Source organism: Brassica napus, chromosome C4 (genome assembly GCF_020379485.1).
Source record: "Brassica napus cultivar Da-Ae chromosome C4, Da-Ae, whole genome shotgun sequence".
Lineage (NCBI taxonomy): Eukaryota > Viridiplantae > Streptophyta > Magnoliopsida > Brassicales > Brassicaceae > Brassica > Brassica napus.
The window spans coordinates 45466859-45485223 of NC_063447.1; the positions used below are offsets into that span (position 1 = coordinate 45466859).

An 18365-nucleotide genomic window follows, 5' to 3' on the forward strand; every position below is an offset into this window, starting at 1 on the left:
ACCATATTGCATTACTATGGTAATAAAATTAAACAAAAGATAATAATTATGGTAGAGAATTCAAAACAGATATCTTTATATATAAAGTTGGCTTTTTCCCTTCTTATGACATGTGGAAGGGGGGTTTGTTGACATGTGTCCTCATGTTTTTTTTTTGTATTTATACTATATATATCTGAGTAACTGAGTCAAGATTTCATATGTATCTTTTCAATTAACTATATATAATTGGGACTCAAGTGTGAGTTCAATAAAGCATTTTATATAAGCTTTTAAGGTACACATGCCAATTTTATAATAATCCTAATCTCTAATTATATTAAGACATACTCAGATTTTTATACTGTATCACCATCATAAAATATATCTATCTTTGTCACAATATGCTTTATTTTCAAATTATATCGATCAACTTACGTTAAATAATACATATTCCCATTTTCATATTTTCTAAGTTCTTCAAATAGTAAAAATTGTAATCATAAAAAGCCAGTAATTATATGTTTTTAGAAGAGTGATTTTCCATTTCCATCGTGTTAAAAAATTTCAGATTACATTTATTGTTTTGTTTGCTTATACTGGCTCTCGCTATTGTTTAAAGTAATGATATAATTTTTGTACTCTCTTGAAGTATCAATTTCTGAATATATCAGAAGTTTACATAAGCATTAACTAATTATTTTTTTTAAGAAGATTGAGTTCAATTTAGTTAATGAAATTTTGAGTCTCTTTGATTTTCCAGTTTACATAATAAAAAAAACTATTCTGGAATTCAGATTCTTGCAACTGGGTGATGTTACTTAATGTATTATTTTGGAATTTACAGGAAATGATGTCAAAAGAGATGGTTAAAATAAATCCAGATATGCTAATGCTAAGTGATGATCAGACTCCTAAGATTGGAGCTAGCTTGAGCCAATCTAAACGAAGGAAGATTTCAATTGTTGGCATTAAACCCAACATACCTGACCTGAATGTGAAACCTTGTTATGATTCTGATGAGGAAGAAAAAGGAGAAATTACAAAAACATTTCAGAATCTTGCAGGTTTAAAATCTCATGATGGATGTTATGTTCATCATAAGCTTTTGTACGAGCTTGAGGTCGAGATCTTTGCTCGTCTTCCATGCTTTGAATACTGGAAACTGCAGTTTCTTAACAAGAAATTTTTGCAGTTGTTAAAAAGTGGTGAAATTTTCAGGGTGAGACAAGAAAAAGGCCTTGTGAAACCCTACGTGATTTTGCATTCAGGGGCTGATTCAAATTGGGAAATGTTTGATAAGGATTTTAAAAACTTTCAGAAACTTCCTAAAGTTCCTTCTTCTGACTATTGCTTTTTCCACAGCGATAAGGAAACAATTAGTGTGGGTACTCAGTTAATTGTCATTGGAAGAGAAATAGAGGGAATTGTGGTGTTTCGCTACGAGCTAGAGAATCATAAGTGGTTCAAAGGTCCTTCAATGATCACACCGAGGGTCATGTACGGTTCTGCTAGCCATGGAAAAACCGCATTTTTTGCAGGAGGCATTCAAAAGGATGACAATGAGAACCCTATAGTTGTTCGAACCGTAGAAAAGTATAATGCTGATACAAAAAGTTGGACTATGATTAATGGAATGCATAAAGCAAGGAAGTTCAGCTCAGGATGTTTCTTGCGTGGAAAGTTTTATGTCCTCGGTGGCCGAGATGAGAATGATAAACACCTCACTTGTGGAGAAAGTTATGATGAGACCACAAATTCTTGGGAGTTGATACCTGACATGTTAAAGGACATGACATTCATTATTCCTTCCCAATCTCCGCCTCTTATAGCTGTGGTTGATGACAATCTATACATGTTGGAGACATCTTTGAACGAGCTTCGCGTATATGATATAAACACAAATATTTGGAAGAAACTTGGTGTTGTCCCTGTGAGCGCAAACACTACCTTTGGTTGGGGGACTGCGTTTAAATCTATGGGAGATAGACTTCTGGTTGTTGGAACTTATCACTCTTGGCATAGGAAAGCAATAGTCTACTCATGCCGTCCTTCTCCAGACGTGGAAGAGCAGCACTGGGAAGAATTAAAATATTGGTGCACTGGTGCTGAGCTCCCACCGTTTATTCATAACTGTTGTGTTATGTTTGCTTAAAGTTGTTTCCGAGGCAAACTTGTTTTGTATTTGTGCTTACAATAATTGGGTGGCCATTTGGAACCCCGAAACAATTAAAATTGTGGTTTTCTGTTGTTTTTGTTTTCTGAGTTTTTGTTTTTGCATTTGGGATTAAAATGTTGTTGTTTTCGTTTATAAGTGCTTATGTTTGTGCAAAAAAAAAAGATTAATGATGTTTATGTAATGCTTATTGAATTTTATAGTTTTGTTTCCCCCTCCCCTCTTTAGCCATTAATGTTACCTAATCATGTTCAGCTAAAATCTTTATCATGTTTCAGTTTGTTTTTCCAAAAAATTAGGTTTACAGAAGTTATATACCACATTAAAATCATATCTAATTTTTACTTGCTTGGTTTGGACAACTAGAATTTTCAGGTTATTAGGTTTTTAACCATAAACAATGGTTGTATTTTTTTAAATAAAATTGCCTGTTTTATTTTACATGGTTAGATAATCGATTTACTAAAAACATAGAATGTACTAATTTAACTTTGGTAATTTTGATAAAACATTTTTATTATATTTTATGTGAACCCAAATTGTATTATTTACCCAGAGGAGTTGAAAATACAGGAGTTATAAATAATTAGAAATAAGAAAGCAACTGTTATAAAAATGTGCTTGTTTATCATTTATAAATAATAATAAGAAAGACCTTGTTATTTTTATATTATTATTAATCAGTTTGATACTAGTTACTAGATAATCCCAATTCGAAAATCCATGATCAATGATTTGACTTCACTATATGTTGTTTCATTGAAGCCGATTTAAAGAACTATCTGAAGCTATAGGGGCATCAGATTTCTCATCGTAAAAGTGAACATTGTGAGCTACTTAAAAGGGTACCAGAGAAACAGTAAATATCTATTGCATTATGACAAAAATACTTTTTTTATAATCTAACAGCAACTAAATACAGTTTGGTTAGAATCAGGTTAATCATAGGGTGTTTAATTAATACTTAACTTTATTTTTATAAATTTTATGTGTTATATATACAAATAGACTTTGATCAAAGAAAAAATAGACAAATCGACTTTCATTATAACTGGAAAGTAATCTTTTAATTTGAAATGTAACCTTTTTATTTTACAAGTATTAAATTTGTTATTTATTAAGTTCTTAATGAATGCATACATACTTTTTAAAATTGCAATGGATTAAAATAAGTAAGTTCATCGAAAGGCAAAAAAAAATCAAAATTTTTTCCTGTCATAGTAATAAATATTCTGAAACAATTAACAAAAACATAGTCAAACCTGCAAAGAGTCACTAATTAGTAGTTTTTAATGTATGGGAAAAAACAAAAACAAAGTAGAAAACGTTTAGTCAAGATTTCTATAGAATTTATTATTTTGATTTATGGTAGAAGGTTGAATAACCATATTGCATTACTATGGTAATAAAATTAAACAAAAGATAATAATTATGGTAGAGAATTCAAAACAGATATCTTTATATATAAAGTTGGCTTTTTCCCTTCTTATGACATGTGGAAGGGGGGTTTGTTGACATGTGTCCTCATGTTTTTTTTTTGTATTTATACTATATATATCTGAGTAACTGAGTCAAGATTTCATATGTATCTTTTCAATTAACTATATATAATTGGGACTCAAGTGTGAGTTCAATAAAGCATTTTATATAAGCTTTTAAGGTACACATGCCAATTTTATAATAATCCTAATCTCTAATTATATTAAGACATACTCAGATTTTTATACTGTATCACCATCATAAAATATATCTATCTTTGTCACAATATGCTTTATTTTCAAATTATATCGATCAACTTACGTTAAATAATACATATTCCCATTTTCATATTTTCTAAGTTCTTCAAATAGTAAAAATTGTAATCATAAAAAGCCAGTAATTATATGTTTTTAGAAGAGTGATTTTCCATTTCCATCGTGTTAAAAAATTTCAGATTACATTTATTGTTTTGTTTGCTTATACTGGCTCTCGCTATTGTTTAAAGTAATGATATAATTTTTGTACTCTCTTGAAGTATCAATTTCTGAATATATCAGAAGTTTACATAAGCATTAACTAATTATTTTTTTTAAGAAGATTGAGTTCAATTTAGTTAATGAAATTTTGAGTCTCTTTGATTTTCCAGTTTACATAATAAAAAAAACTATTCTGGAATTCAGATTCTTGCAACTGGGTGATGTTACTTAATGTATTATTTTGGAATTTACAGGAAATGATGTCAAAAGAGATGGTTAAAATAAATCCAGATATGCTAATGCTAAGTGATGATCAGACTCCTAAGATTGGAGCTAGCTTGAGCCAATCTAAACGAAGGAAGATTTCAATTGTTGGCATTAAACCCAACATACCTGACCTGAATGTGAAACCTTGTTATGATTCTGATGAGGAAGAAAAAGGAGAAATTACAAAAACATTTCAGAATCTTGCAGGTTTAAAATCTCATGATGGATGTTATGTTCATCATAAGCTTTTGTACGAGCTTGAGGTCGAGATCTTTGCTCGTCTTCCATGCTTTGAATACTGGAAACTGCAGTTTCTTAACAAGAAATTTTTGCAGTTGTTAAAAAGTGGTGAAATTTTCAGGGTGAGACAAGAAAAAGGCCTTGTGAAACCCTACGTGATTTTGCATTCAGGGGCTGATTCAAATTGGGAAATGTTTGATAAGGATTTTAAAAACTTTCAGAAACTTCCTAAAGTTCCTTCTTCTGACTATTGCTTTTTCCACAGCGATAAGGAAACAATTAGTGTGGGTACTCAGTTAATTGTCATTGGAAGAGAAATAGAGGGAATTGTGGTGTTTCGCTACGAGCTAGAGAATCATAAGTGGTTCAAAGGTCCTTCAATGATCACACCGAGGGTCATGTACGGTTCTGCTAGCCATGGAAAAACCGCATTTTTTGCAGGAGGCATTCAAAAGGATGACAATGAGAACCCTATAGTTGTTCGAACCGTAGAAAAGTATAATGCTGATACAAAAAGTTGGACTATGATTAATGGAATGCATAAAGCAAGGAAGTTCAGCTCAGGATGTTTCTTGCGTGGAAAGTTTTATGTCCTCGGTGGCCGAGATGAGAATGATAAACACCTCACTTGTGGAGAAAGTTATGATGAGACCACAAATTCTTGGGAGTTGATACCTGACATGTTAAAGGACATGACATTCATTATTCCTTCCCAATCTCCGCCTCTTATAGCTGTGGTTGATGACAATCTATACATGTTGGAGACATCTTTGAACGAGCTTCGCGTATATGATATAAACACAAATATTTGGAAGAAACTTGGTGTTGTCCCTGTGAGCGCAAACACTACCTTTGGTTGGGGGACTGCGTTTAAATCTATGGGAGATAGACTTCTGGTTGTTGGAACTTATCACTCTTGGCATAGGAAAGCAATAGTCTACTCATGCCGTCCTTCTCCAGACGTGGAAGAGCAGCACTGGGAAGAATTAAAATATTGGTGCACTGGTGCTGAGCTCCCACCGTTTATTCATAACTGTTGTGTTATGTTTGCTTAAAGTTGTTTCCGAGGCAAACTTGTTTTGTATTTGTGCTTACAATAATTGGGTGGCCATTTGGAACCCCGAAACAATTAAAATTGTGGTTTTCTGTTGTTTTTGTTTTCTGAGTTTTTGTTTTTGCATTTGGGATTAAAATGTTGTTGTTTTCGTTTATAAGTGCTTATGTTTGTGCAAAAAAAAAAGATTAATGATGTTTATGTAATGCTTATTGAATTTTATAGTTTTGTTTCCCCCTCCCCTCTTTAGCCATTAATGTTACCTAATCATGTTCAGCTAAAATCTTTATCATGTTTCAGTTTGTTTTTCCAAAAAATTAGGTTTACAGAAGTTATATACCACATTAAAATCATATCTAATTTTTACTTGCTTGGTTTGGACAACTAGAATTTTCAGGTTATTAGGTTTTTAACCATAAACAATGGTTGTATTTTTTTAAATAAAATTGCCTGTTTTATTTTACATGGTTAGATAATCGATTTACTAAAAACATAGAATGTACTAATTTAACTTTGGTAATTTTGATAAAACATTTTTATTATATTTTATGTGAACCCAAATTGTATTATTTACCCAGAGGAGTTGAAAATACAGGAGTTATAAATAATTAGAAATAAGAAAGCAACTGTTATAAAAATGTGCTTGTTTATCATTTATAAATAATAATAAGAAAGACCTTGTTATTTTTATATTATTATTAATCAGTTTGATACTAGTTACTAGATAATCCCAATTCGAAAATCCATGATCAATGATTTGACTTCACTATATGTTGTTTCATTGAAGCCGATTTAAAGAACTATCTGAAGCTATAGGGGCATCAGATTTCTCATCGTAAAAGTGAACATTGTGAGCTACTTAAAAGGGTACCAGAGAAACAGTAAATATCTATTGCATTATGACAAAAATACTTTTTTTATAATCTAACAGCAACTAAATACAGTTTGGTTAGAATCAGGTTAATCATAGGGTGTTTAATTAATACTTAACTTTATTTTTATAAATTTTATGTGTTATATATACAAATAGACTTTGATCAAAGAAAAAATAGACAAATCGACTTTCATTATAACTGGAAAGTAATCTTTTAATTTGAAATGTAACCTTTTTATTTTACAAGTATTAAATTTGTTATTTATTAAGTTCTTAATGAATGCATACATACTTTTTAAAATTGCAATGGATTAAAATAAGTAAGTTCATCGAAAGGCAAAAAAAAATCAAAATTTTTTCCTGTCATAGTAATAAATATTCTGAAACAATTAACAAAAACATAGTCAAACCTGCAAAGAGTCACTAATTAGTAGTTTTTAATGTATGGGAAAAAACAAAAACAAAGTAGAAAACGTTTAGTCAAGATTTCTATAGAATTTATTATTTTGATTTATGGTAGAAGGTTGAATAACCATATTGCATTACTATGGTAATAAAATTAAACAAAAGATAATAATTATGGTAGAGAATTCAAAACAGATATCTTTATATATAAAGTTGGCTTTTTCCCTTCTTATGACATGTGGAAGGGGGGTTTGTTGACATGTGTCCTCATGTTTTTTTTTTGTATTTATACTATATATATCTGAGTAACTGAGTCAAGATTTCATATGTATCTTTTCAATTAACTATATATAATTGGGACTCAAGTGTGAGTTCAATAAAGCATTTTATATAAGCTTTTAAGGTACACATGCCAATTTTATAATAATCCTAATCTCTAATTATATTAAGACATACTCAGATTTTTATACTGTATCACCATCATAAAATATATCTATCTTTGTCACAATATGCTTTATTTTCAAATTATATCGATCAACTTACGTTAAATAATACATATTCCCATTTTCATATTTTCTAAGTTCTTCAAATAGTAAAAATTGTAATCATAAAAAGCCAGTAATTATATGTTTTTAGAAGAGTGATTTTCCATTTCCATCGTGTTAAAAAATTTCAGATTACATTTATTGTTTTGTTTGCTTATACTGGCTCTCGCTATTGTTTAAAGTAATGATATAATTTTTGTACTCTCTTGAAGTATCAATTTCTGAATATATCAGAAGTTTACATAAGCATTAACTAATTATTTTTTTTAAGAAGATTGAGTTCAATTTAGTTAATGAAATTTTGAGTCTCTTTGATTTTCCAGTTTACATAATAAAAAAAACTATTCTGGAATTCAGATTCTTGCAACTGGGTGATGTTACTTAATGTATTATTTTGGAATTTACAGGAAATGATGTCAAAAGAGATGGTTAAAATAAATCCAGATATGCTAATGCTAAGTGATGATCAGACTCCTAAGATTGGAGCTAGCTTGAGCCAATCTAAACGAAGGAAGATTTCAATTGTTGGCATTAAACCCAACATACCTGACCTGAATGTGAAACCTTGTTATGATTCTGATGAGGAAGAAAAAGGAGAAATTACAAAAACATTTCAGAATCTTGCAGGTTTAAAATCTCATGATGGATGTTATGTTCATCATAAGCTTTTGTACGAGCTTGAGGTCGAGATCTTTGCTCGTCTTCCATGCTTTGAATACTGGAAACTGCAGTTTCTTAACAAGAAATTTTTGCAGTTGTTAAAAAGTGGTGAAATTTTCAGGGTGAGACAAGAAAAAGGCCTTGTGAAACCCTACGTGATTTTGCATTCAGGGGCTGATTCAAATTGGGAAATGTTTGATAAGGATTTTAAAAACTTTCAGAAACTTCCTAAAGTTCCTTCTTCTGACTATTGCTTTTTCCACAGCGATAAGGAAACAATTAGTGTGGGTACTCAGTTAATTGTCATTGGAAGAGAAATAGAGGGAATTGTGGTGTTTCGCTACGAGCTAGAGAATCATAAGTGGTTCAAAGGTCCTTCAATGATCACACCGAGGGTCATGTACGGTTCTGCTAGCCATGGAAAAACCGCATTTTTTGCAGGAGGCATTCAAAAGGATGACAATGAGAACCCTATAGTTGTTCGAACCGTAGAAAAGTATAATGCTGATACAAAAAGTTGGACTATGATTAATGGAATGCATAAAGCAAGGAAGTTCAGCTCAGGATGTTTCTTGCGTGGAAAGTTTTATGTCCTCGGTGGCCGAGATGAGAATGATAAACACCTCACTTGTGGAGAAAGTTATGATGAGACCACAAATTCTTGGGAGTTGATACCTGACATGTTAAAGGACATGACATTCATTATTCCTTCCCAATCTCCGCCTCTTATAGCTGTGGTTGATGACAATCTATACATGTTGGAGACATCTTTGAACGAGCTTCGCGTATATGATATAAACACAAATATTTGGAAGAAACTTGGTGTTGTCCCTGTGAGCGCAAACACTACCTTTGGTTGGGGGACTGCGTTTAAATCTATGGGAGATAGACTTCTGGTTGTTGGAACTTATCACTCTTGGCATAGGAAAGCAATAGTCTACTCATGCCGTCCTTCTCCAGACGTGGAAGAGCAGCACTGGGAAGAATTAAAATATTGGTGCACTGGTGCTGAGCTCCCACCGTTTATTCATAACTGTTGTGTTATGTTTGCTTAAAGTTGTTTCCGAGGCAAACTTGTTTTGTATTTGTGCTTACAATAATTGGGTGGCCATTTGGAACCCCGAAACAATTAAAATTGTGGTTTTCTGTTGTTTTTGTTTTCTGAGTTTTTGTTTTTGCATTTGGGATTAAAATGTTGTTGTTTTCGTTTATAAGTGCTTATGTTTGTGCAAAAAAAAAAAGATTAATGATGTTTATGTAATGCTTATTGAATTTTATAGTTTTGTTTCCCCCTCCCCTCTTTAGCCATTAATGTTACCTAATCATGTTCAGCTAAAATCTTTATCATGTTTCAGTTTGTTTTTCCAAAAAATTAGGTTTACAGAAGTTATATACCACATTAAAATCATATCTAATTTTTACTTGCTTGGTTTGGACAACTAGAATTTTCAGGTTATTAGGTTTTTAACCATAAACAATGGTTGTATTTTTTTAAATAAAATTGCCTGTTTTATTTTACATGGTTAGATAATCGATTTACTAAAAACATAGAATGTACTAATTTAACTTTGGTAATTTTGATAAAACATTTTTATTATATTTTATGTGAACCCAAATTGTATTATTTACCCAGAGGAGTTGAAAATACAGGAGTTATAAATAATTAGAAATAAGAAAGCAACTGTTATAAAAATGTGCTTGTTTATCATTTATAAATAATAATAAGAAAGACCTTGTTATTTTTATATTATTATTAATCAGTTTGATACTAGTTACTAGATAATCCCAATTCGAAAATCCATGATCAATGATTTGACTTCACTATATGTTGTTTCATTGAAGCCGATTTAAAGAACTATCTGAAGCTATAGGGGCATCAGATTTCTCATCGTAAAAGTGAACATTGTGAGCTACTTAAAAGGGTACCAGAGAAACAGTAAATATCTATTGCATTATGACAAAAATACTTTTTTTATAATCTAACAGCAACTAAATACAGTTTGGTTAGAATCAGGTTAATCATAGGGTGTTTAATTAATACTTAACTTTATTTTTATAAATTTTATGTGTTATATATACAAATAGACTTTGATCAAAGAAAAAATAGACAAATCGACTTTCATTATAACTGGAAAGTAATCTTTTAATTTGAAATGTAACCTTTTTATTTTACAAGTATTAAATTTGTTATTTATTAAGTTCTTAATGAATGCATACATACTTTTTAAAATTGCAATGGATTAAAATAAGTAAGTTCATCGAAAGGCAAAAAAAAATCAAAATTTTTTCCTGTCATAGTAATAAATATTCTGAAACAATTAACAAAAACATAGTCAAACCTGCAAAGAGTCACTAATTAGTAGTTTTTTATGTATGGGAAAAAACAAAAACAAAGTAGCAAACGTTTAGTCAAGATTTCTATAGAATTTATTATTTTGATTTATGGTAGAAGGTTGAATAACCATATTGCATTACTATGGTAATAAAATTAAACAAAAGATAATAATTATGGTAGAGAATTCAAAACAGATATCTTTATATATAAAGTTGGCTTTTTCCCTTCTTATGACATGTGGAAGGGGGGTTTGTTGACATGTGTCCTCATGTTTTTTTTTTGTATTTATACTATATATATCTGAGTAACTGAGTCAAGATTTCATATGTATCTTTTCAATTAACTATATATAATTGGGACTCAAGTGTGAGTTCAATAAAGCATTTTATATAAGCTTTTAAGGTACACATGCCAATTTTATAATAATCCTAATCTCTAATTATATTAAGACATACTCAGATTTTTATACTGTATCACCATCATAAAATATATCTATCTTTGTCACAATATGCTTTATTTTCAAATTATATCGATCAACTTACGTTAAATAATACATATTCCCATTTTCATATTTTCTAAGTTCTTCAAATAGTAAAAATTGTAATCATAAAAAGCCAGTAATTATATGTTTTTAGAAGAGTGATTTTCCATTTCCATCGTGTTAAAAAATTTCAGATTACATTTATTGTTTTGTTTGCTTATACTGGCTCTCGCTATTGTTTAAAGTAATGATATAATTTTTGTACTCTCTTGAAGTATCAATTTCTGAATATATCAGAAGTTTACATAAGCATTAACTAATTATTTTTTTTAAGAAGATTGAGTTCAATTTAGTTAATGAAATTTTGAGTCTCTTTGATTTTCCAGTTTACATAATAAAAAAAACTATTCTGGAATTCAGATTCTTGCAACTGGGTGATGTTACTTAATGTATTATTTTGGAATTTACAGGAAATGATGTCAAAAGAGATGGTTAAAATAAATCCAGATATGCTAATGCTAAGTGATGATCAGACTCCTAAGATTGGAGCTAGCTTGAGCCAATCTAAACGAAGGAAGATTTCAATTGTTGGCATTAAACCCAACATACCTGACCTGAATGTGAAACCTTGTTATGATTCTGATGAGGAAGAAAAAGGAGAAATTACAAAAACATTTCAGAATCTTGCAGGTTTAAAATCTCATGATGGATGTTATGTTCATCATAAGCTTTTGTACGAGCTTGAGGTCGAGATCTTTGCTCGTCTTCCATGCTTTGAATACTGGAAACTGCAGTTTCTTAACAAGAAATTTTTGCAGTTGTTAAAAAGTGGTGAAATTTTCAGGGTGAGACAAGAAAAAGGCCTTGTGAAACCCTACGTGATTTTGCATTCAGGGGCTGATTCAAATTGGGAAATGTTTGATAAGGATTTTAAAAACTTTCAGAAACTTCCTAAAGTTCCTTCTTCTGACTATTGCTTTTTCCACAGCGATAAGGAAACAATTAGTGTGGGTACTCAGTTAATTGTCATTGGAAGAGAAATAGAGGGAATTGTGGTGTTTCGCTACGAGCTAGAGAATCATAAGTGGTTCAAAGGTCCTTCAATGATCACACCGAGGGTCATGTACGGTTCTGCTAGCCATGGAAAAACCGCATTTTTTGCAGGAGGCATTCAAAAGGATGACAATGAGAACCCTATAGTTGTTCGAACCGTAGAAAAGTATAATGCTGATACAAAAAGTTGGACTATGATTAATGGAATGCATAAAGCAAGGAAGTTCAGCTCAGGATGTTTCTTGCGTGGAAAGTTTTATGTCCTCGGTGGCCGAGATGAGAATGATAAACACCTCACTTGTGGAGAAAGTTATGATGAGACCACAAATTCTTGGGAGTTGATACCTGACATGTTAAAGGACATGACATTCATTATTCCTTCCCAATCTCCGCCTCTTATAGCTGTGGTTGATGACAATCTATACATGTTGGAGACATCTTTGAACGAGCTTCGCGTATATGATATAAACACAAATATTTGGAAGAAACTTGGTGTTGTCCCTGTGAGCGCAAACACTACCTTTGGTTGGGGGACTGCGTTTAAATCTATGGGAGATAGACTTCTGGTTGTTGGAACTTATCACTCTTGGCATAGGAAAGCAATAGTCTACTCATGCCGTCCTTCTCCAGACGTGGAAGAGCAGCACTGGGAAGAATTAAAATATTGGTGCACTGGTGCTGAGCTCCCACCGTTTATTCATAACTGTTGTGTTATGTTTGCTTAAAGTTGTTTCCGAGGCAAACTTGTTTTGTATTTGTGCTTACAATAATTGGGTGGCCATTTGGAACCCCGAAACAATTAAAATTGTGGTTTTCTGTTGTTTTTGTTTTCTGAGTTTTTGTTTTTGCATTTGGGATTAAAATGTTGTTGTTTTCGTTTATAAGTGCTTATGTTTGTGCAAAAAAAAAAAGATTAATGATGTTTATGTAATGCTTATTGAATTTTATAGTTTTGTTTCCCCCTCCCCTCTTTAGCCATTAATGTTACCTAATCATGTTCAGCTAAAATCTTTATCATGTTTCAGTTTGTTTTTCCAAAAAATTAGGTTTACAGAAGTTATATACCACATTAAAATCATATCTAATTTTTACTTGCTTGGTTTGGACAACTAGAATTTTCAGGTTATTAGGTTTTTAACCATAAACAATGGTTGTATTTTTTTAAATAAAATTGCCTGTTTTATTTTACATGGTTAGATAATCGATTTACTAAAAACATAGAATGTACTAATTTAACTTTGGTAATTTTGATAAAACATTTTTATTATATTTTATGTGAACCCAAATTGTATTATTTACCCAGAGGAGTTGAAAATACAGGAGTTATAAATAATTAGAAATAAGAAAGCAACTGTTATAAAAATGTGCTTGTTTATCATTTATAAATAATAATAAGAAAGACCTTGTTATTTTTATATTATTATTAATCAGTTTGATACTAGTTACTAGATAATCCCAATTCGAAAATCCATGATCAATGATTTGACTTCACTATATGTTGTTTCATTGAAGCCGATTTAAAGAACTATCTGAAGCTATAGGGGCATCAGATTTCTCATCGTAAAAGTGAACATTGTGAGCTACTTAAAAGGGTACCAGAGAAACAGTAAATATCTATTGCATTATGACAAAAATACTTTTTTTATAATCTAACAGCAACTAAATACAGTTTGGTTAGAATCAGGTTAATCATAGGGTGTTTAATTAATACTTAACTTTATTTTTATAAATTTTATGTGTTATATATACAAATAGACTTTGATCAAAGAAAAAATAGACAAATCGACTTTCGTTATAACTGGAAAGTAATCTTTTAATTTGAAATGTAACCTTTTTATTTTACAAGTATTAAATTTGTTATTTATTAAGTTCTTAATGAATGCATACATACTTTTTAAAATTGCAATGGATTAAAATAAGTAAGTTCATCGAAAGGCAAAAAAAAATCAAAATTTTTTCCTGTCATAGTAATAAATATTCTGAAACAATTAACAAAAACATAGTCAAACCTGCAAAGAGTCACTAATTAGTAGTTTTTTATGTATGGGAAAAAACAAAAACAAAGTAGAAAACGTTTAGTCAAGATTTCTATAGAATTTATTATTTTGATTTATGGTAGAAGGTTGAATAACCATATTGCATTACTATGGTAATAAAATTAAACAAAAGATAATAATTATGGTAGAGAATTCAAAACAGATATCTTTATATATAAAGTTGGCTTTTTCCCTTCTTATGACATGTGGAAGGGGGGTTTGTTGACATGTGTCCTCATGTTTTTTTTTTGTATTTATACTATATATATCTGAGTAACTGAGTCAAGATTTCATATGTATCTTTTCAATTAACTATATATAATTGGGACTCAAGTGTGAGTTCAATAAAGCATTTTATATAAGCTTTTAAGGTACACATGCCAATTTTATAATAATCCTAATCTCTAATTATATTAAGACATACTCAGATTTTTATACTGTATCACCATCATAAAATATATCTATCTTTGTCACAATATGCTTTATTTTCAAATTATATCGATCAACTTACGTTAAATAATACATATTCCCATTTTCATATTTTCTAAGTTCTTCAAATAGTAAAAATTGTAATCATAAAAAGCCAGTAATTATATGTTTTTAGAAGAGTGATTTTCCATTTCCATCGTGTTAAAAAATTTCAGATTACATTTATTGTTTTGTTTGCTTATACTGGCTCTCGCTATTGTTTAAAGTAATGATATAATTTTTGTACTCTCTTGAAGTATCAATTTCTGAATATATCAGAAGTTTACATAAGCATTAACTAATTATTTTTTTTAAGAAGATTGAGTTCAATTTAGTTAATGAAATTTTGAGTCTCTTTGATTTTCCAGTTTACATAATAAAAAAAACTATTCTGGAATTCAGATTCTTGCAACTGGGTGATGTTACTTAATGTATTATTTTGGAATTTACAGGAAATGATGTCAAAAGAGATGGTTAAAATAAATCCAGATATGCTAATGCTAAGTGATGATCAGACTCCTAAGATTGGAGCTAGCTTGAGCCAATCTAAACGAAGGAAGATTTCAATTGTTGGCATTAAACCCAACATACCTGACCTGAATGTGAAACCTTGTTATGATTCTGATGAGGAAGAAAAAGGAGAAATTACAAAAACATTTCAGAATCTTGCAGGTTTAAAATCTCATGATGGATGTTATGTTCATCATAAGCTTTTGTACGAGCTTGAGGTCGAGATCTTTGCTCGTCTTCCATGCTTTGAATACTGGAAACTGCAGTTTCTTAACAAGAAATTTTTGCAGTTGTTAAAAAGTGGTGAAATTTTCAGGGTGAGACAAGAAAAAGGCCTTGTGAAACCCTACGTGATTTTGCATTCAGGGGCTGATTCAAATTGGGAAATGTTTGATAAGGATTTTAAAAACTTTCAGAAACTTCCTAAAGTTCCTTCTTCTGACTATTGCTTTTTCCACAGCGATAAGGAAACAATTAGTGTGGGTACTCAGTTAATTGTCATTGGAAGAGAAATAGAGGGAATTGTGGTGTTTCGCTACGAGCTAGAGAATCATAAGTGGTTCAAAGGTCCTTCAATGATCACACCGAGGGTCATGTACGGTTCTGCTAGCCATGGAAAAACCGCATTTTTTGCAGGAGGCATTCAAAAGGATGACAATGAGAACCCTATAGTTGTTCGAACCGTAGAAAAGTATAATGCTGATACAAAAAGTTGGACTATGATTAATGGAATGCATAAAGCAAGGAAGTTCAGCTCAGGATGTTTCTTGCGTGGAAAGTTTTATGTCCTCGGTGGCCGAGATGAGAATGATAAACACCTCACTTGTGGAGAAAGTTATGATGAGACCACAAATTCTTGGGAGTTGATACCTGACATGTTAAAGGACATGACATTCATTATTCCTTCCCAATCTCCGCCTCTTATAGCTGTGGTTGATGACAATCTATACATGTTGGAGACATCTTTGAATGAGCTTCGCGTATATGATATAAACACAAATATTTGGAAGAAACTTGGTGTTTGTGAGCGCAAACACTACCTTTGGTTGGGGGACTGCGTTTAAATCTATGGGAGATAGACTTCTGGTTGTTGGAACTTCTCACTCTTGGCATAGGAAAGCAATAGTCTATTCATGCCGTCCTTCTCCAGACGTGGAAGAGCAGCACTGGGAAGAATTAAAATATTGGTGCACTGGTGCTGAGCTCCCACCGTTTATTCATAACTGTTGTGTTATGTTTGCTTAAAGTTGTTTCCGAGGCAAACTTGTTTTGTATTTGTGCTTACAATAATTGGGTAGCCATTTGGAACCCCGAAACAATTAAAATTGTGGTTTTCTGTTGTTTTTGTTTTCTGAGTTTTTGTTTTTGCATTTGGGATTAAAATGTTGTTGTTTTCGTTTATAAGTGCTTATGTTTGTGCAAAAAAAAAAAGATTAATGATGTTTATGTAATGCTTATTGAATTTTATAGTTTTGTTTCCCCCCCTCCCCTCTTTAGCCATTAATGTTACCTAATCATGTTCAGCTAAAATCTTTATCATGTTTCAGTTTGTTTTTCCAAAAAATTAGGTTTACAGAAGTTATATACCACATTAAAATCATATATAATTTTTACTTGCTTGGTTTGGACAACTAGAATTTTCAGGTTATTAGGTTTTTAACCATAAACAATGGTTGTATTTTTTAAAATAAAATTGCCTCTTTTATTTTACATGGTTAGATAATCGATTTACTAAAAACATAGAATGTACTAATTTAACTTTGGTAATTTTGATAAAACATTTTTATTATATTTTATGTGAACCCAAATTGTATTATTTACCCAGAGTAGTTGAAAAATACAGGAGTTATAAATAATTAGAAATAAGAAAGCAACAGTTATAAAAATGTGCTTGTTTATCATCTATAAATAGTAATAAGAAAAACGTTGTTATTTTTATAATATTATTCATCAGTTCGATATTAGCGGCTTGATCCCCGTAACTAGTTACTATAAGCTTTTAAGTTACACATGCAAATTTTATAATAAACCTAATCTCTAATTATATTAATGCATACTCATATTTTTATACTGTATCACCATCATAAAATATATCTATATTTGTCATAATATGTTTTTTTGGAAATTATATTGATTAACTTACGTTACATAATACATATTCTCATTTTCATATTTTCTAAGTTCTTTAAATAGTAAAAATTTAATCATAAAAAGCTCATAATTATATGTTTTTAGAACAGTGATTTTCCATTTCCATCGTGTTAAAAAATTTAAGATTACAATTATTGTTTGGTTTATATTGGCTCTCGCTATTGTTGAAAGTAATGATATAATTTTTTTTACTCTCTTGAAGTATCAATTTCTGAATACATCAGAAGTTTACAAAAAGCTTTAACTAATTATTTTTTTTAAATTACTGAGTTCGATTTAGTTAATGCAATTTTGAGTCTTTTTGATTTTCCAGTTTACATAAAAAAAATATTTTTTTATTTTAAAAAAAATATATTGGGAGTTCTAATTCTTAAATTTGTAATTATATGTAGTAAAATTGTTCAGTCAGATTCTAGCGAAAAAGAGATGTTACTCAAAGTATTATTTTGGAATTTACAGGAAATGATGTCAAAAGAGATGGCTAAAATAAATCGAGATATGCTAATGCTAAGGGATGATCAGATTCCTAAAGTTGGAGCTTGCTAACGAAGGAAGATTTCAATTTTTGGCATTAAACCCAACATACCTGACCTGAATGTGAAACCTTGTTATGATTCTGATGAGGAAGAAAAAGGAGAAATTACAAAAAAACAAATCTGAATCTTGCAGGTTTAAAATCTCATGATGGATGTTAGAGCATATGCAATGGTGAACCTCACCATTGAATCCTTAAGAATATTTTAGTAATATTTTTTTTTTTTTGGTTTTTGTTTGAATAGTTAAGGATTCGAATCAAAAATGGTCGTCCAATGGTGTTCCCGAAGATGGATCCTTATAGAAAAAAAAATATTATTAATTTTTTTTTAAACTGAAATTGAAATTTGTTTTTAAAACTGAAATTGTAGTTTGTAGTGCTTTGGTGATGTTAAATCAGTTGGTTAAACTTAAACCAAGACTGGTTATGTCAATTGAGCTGTCAGATTGAAGAGGAGGCATCTGATTCAGTTAGACGGTTTAACTCTGTGTGTGTACTTCTTTTGTGTTTCTTGTTCTTCTTCTTTGAGAGTTTGATTGAGAGAGAAAACTATTGTGTGTGAGAAGTGTGATCACACATTCGTGAATTTGAGCGGGAAGATCCTAAACAGATTGAGATTAACTAAACAAAAGATAAAAGAG

General features: G+C 30.6%; 2 protein-coding genes and 3 pseudogenes across 2 annotated transcripts; all 5 read left to right on the top strand.

Moving 5' to 3' along the window:
- Positions 1–136: 136 nt before the first annotated feature.
- Positions 137–3424, top strand: LOC125586277 (annotated as a pseudogene).
- Positions 3425–3674: 250 nt separating this feature from the next.
- On the top strand, positions 3675–6962 carry LOC106395899 (annotated as a pseudogene).
- Positions 6963–7212: 250 nt separating this feature from the next.
- On the top strand, positions 7213–10501 carry LOC125586275 (F-box/kelch-repeat protein At3g27150-like). The gene has a single exon (XM_048756195.1). The coding sequence runs from the start codon at positions 7870–7872 to the stop codon at positions 9208–9210; it is 1341 nt and encodes a 446-aa protein (XP_048612152.1). The 5' UTR covers positions 7213–7869; the 3' UTR covers positions 9211–10501.
- Positions 10502–10731: 230 nt separating this feature from the next.
- Positions 10732–12767, top strand: LOC106395920 (F-box/kelch-repeat protein At3g27150-like). The gene has a single exon (XM_013836236.2). It carries the CDS (start codon positions 11409–11411, stop codon positions 12747–12749), a length of 1341 nt encoding a protein of 446 aa, XP_013691690.2. The 5' UTR covers positions 10732–11408; the 3' UTR covers positions 12750–12767.
- A 2180-nt stretch (positions 12768–14947) lies between these two features.
- LOC106395943 lies at positions 14948–17838 on the top strand (annotated as a pseudogene).
- The last annotated feature ends 527 nt before the right edge of the window (positions 17839–18365 follow it).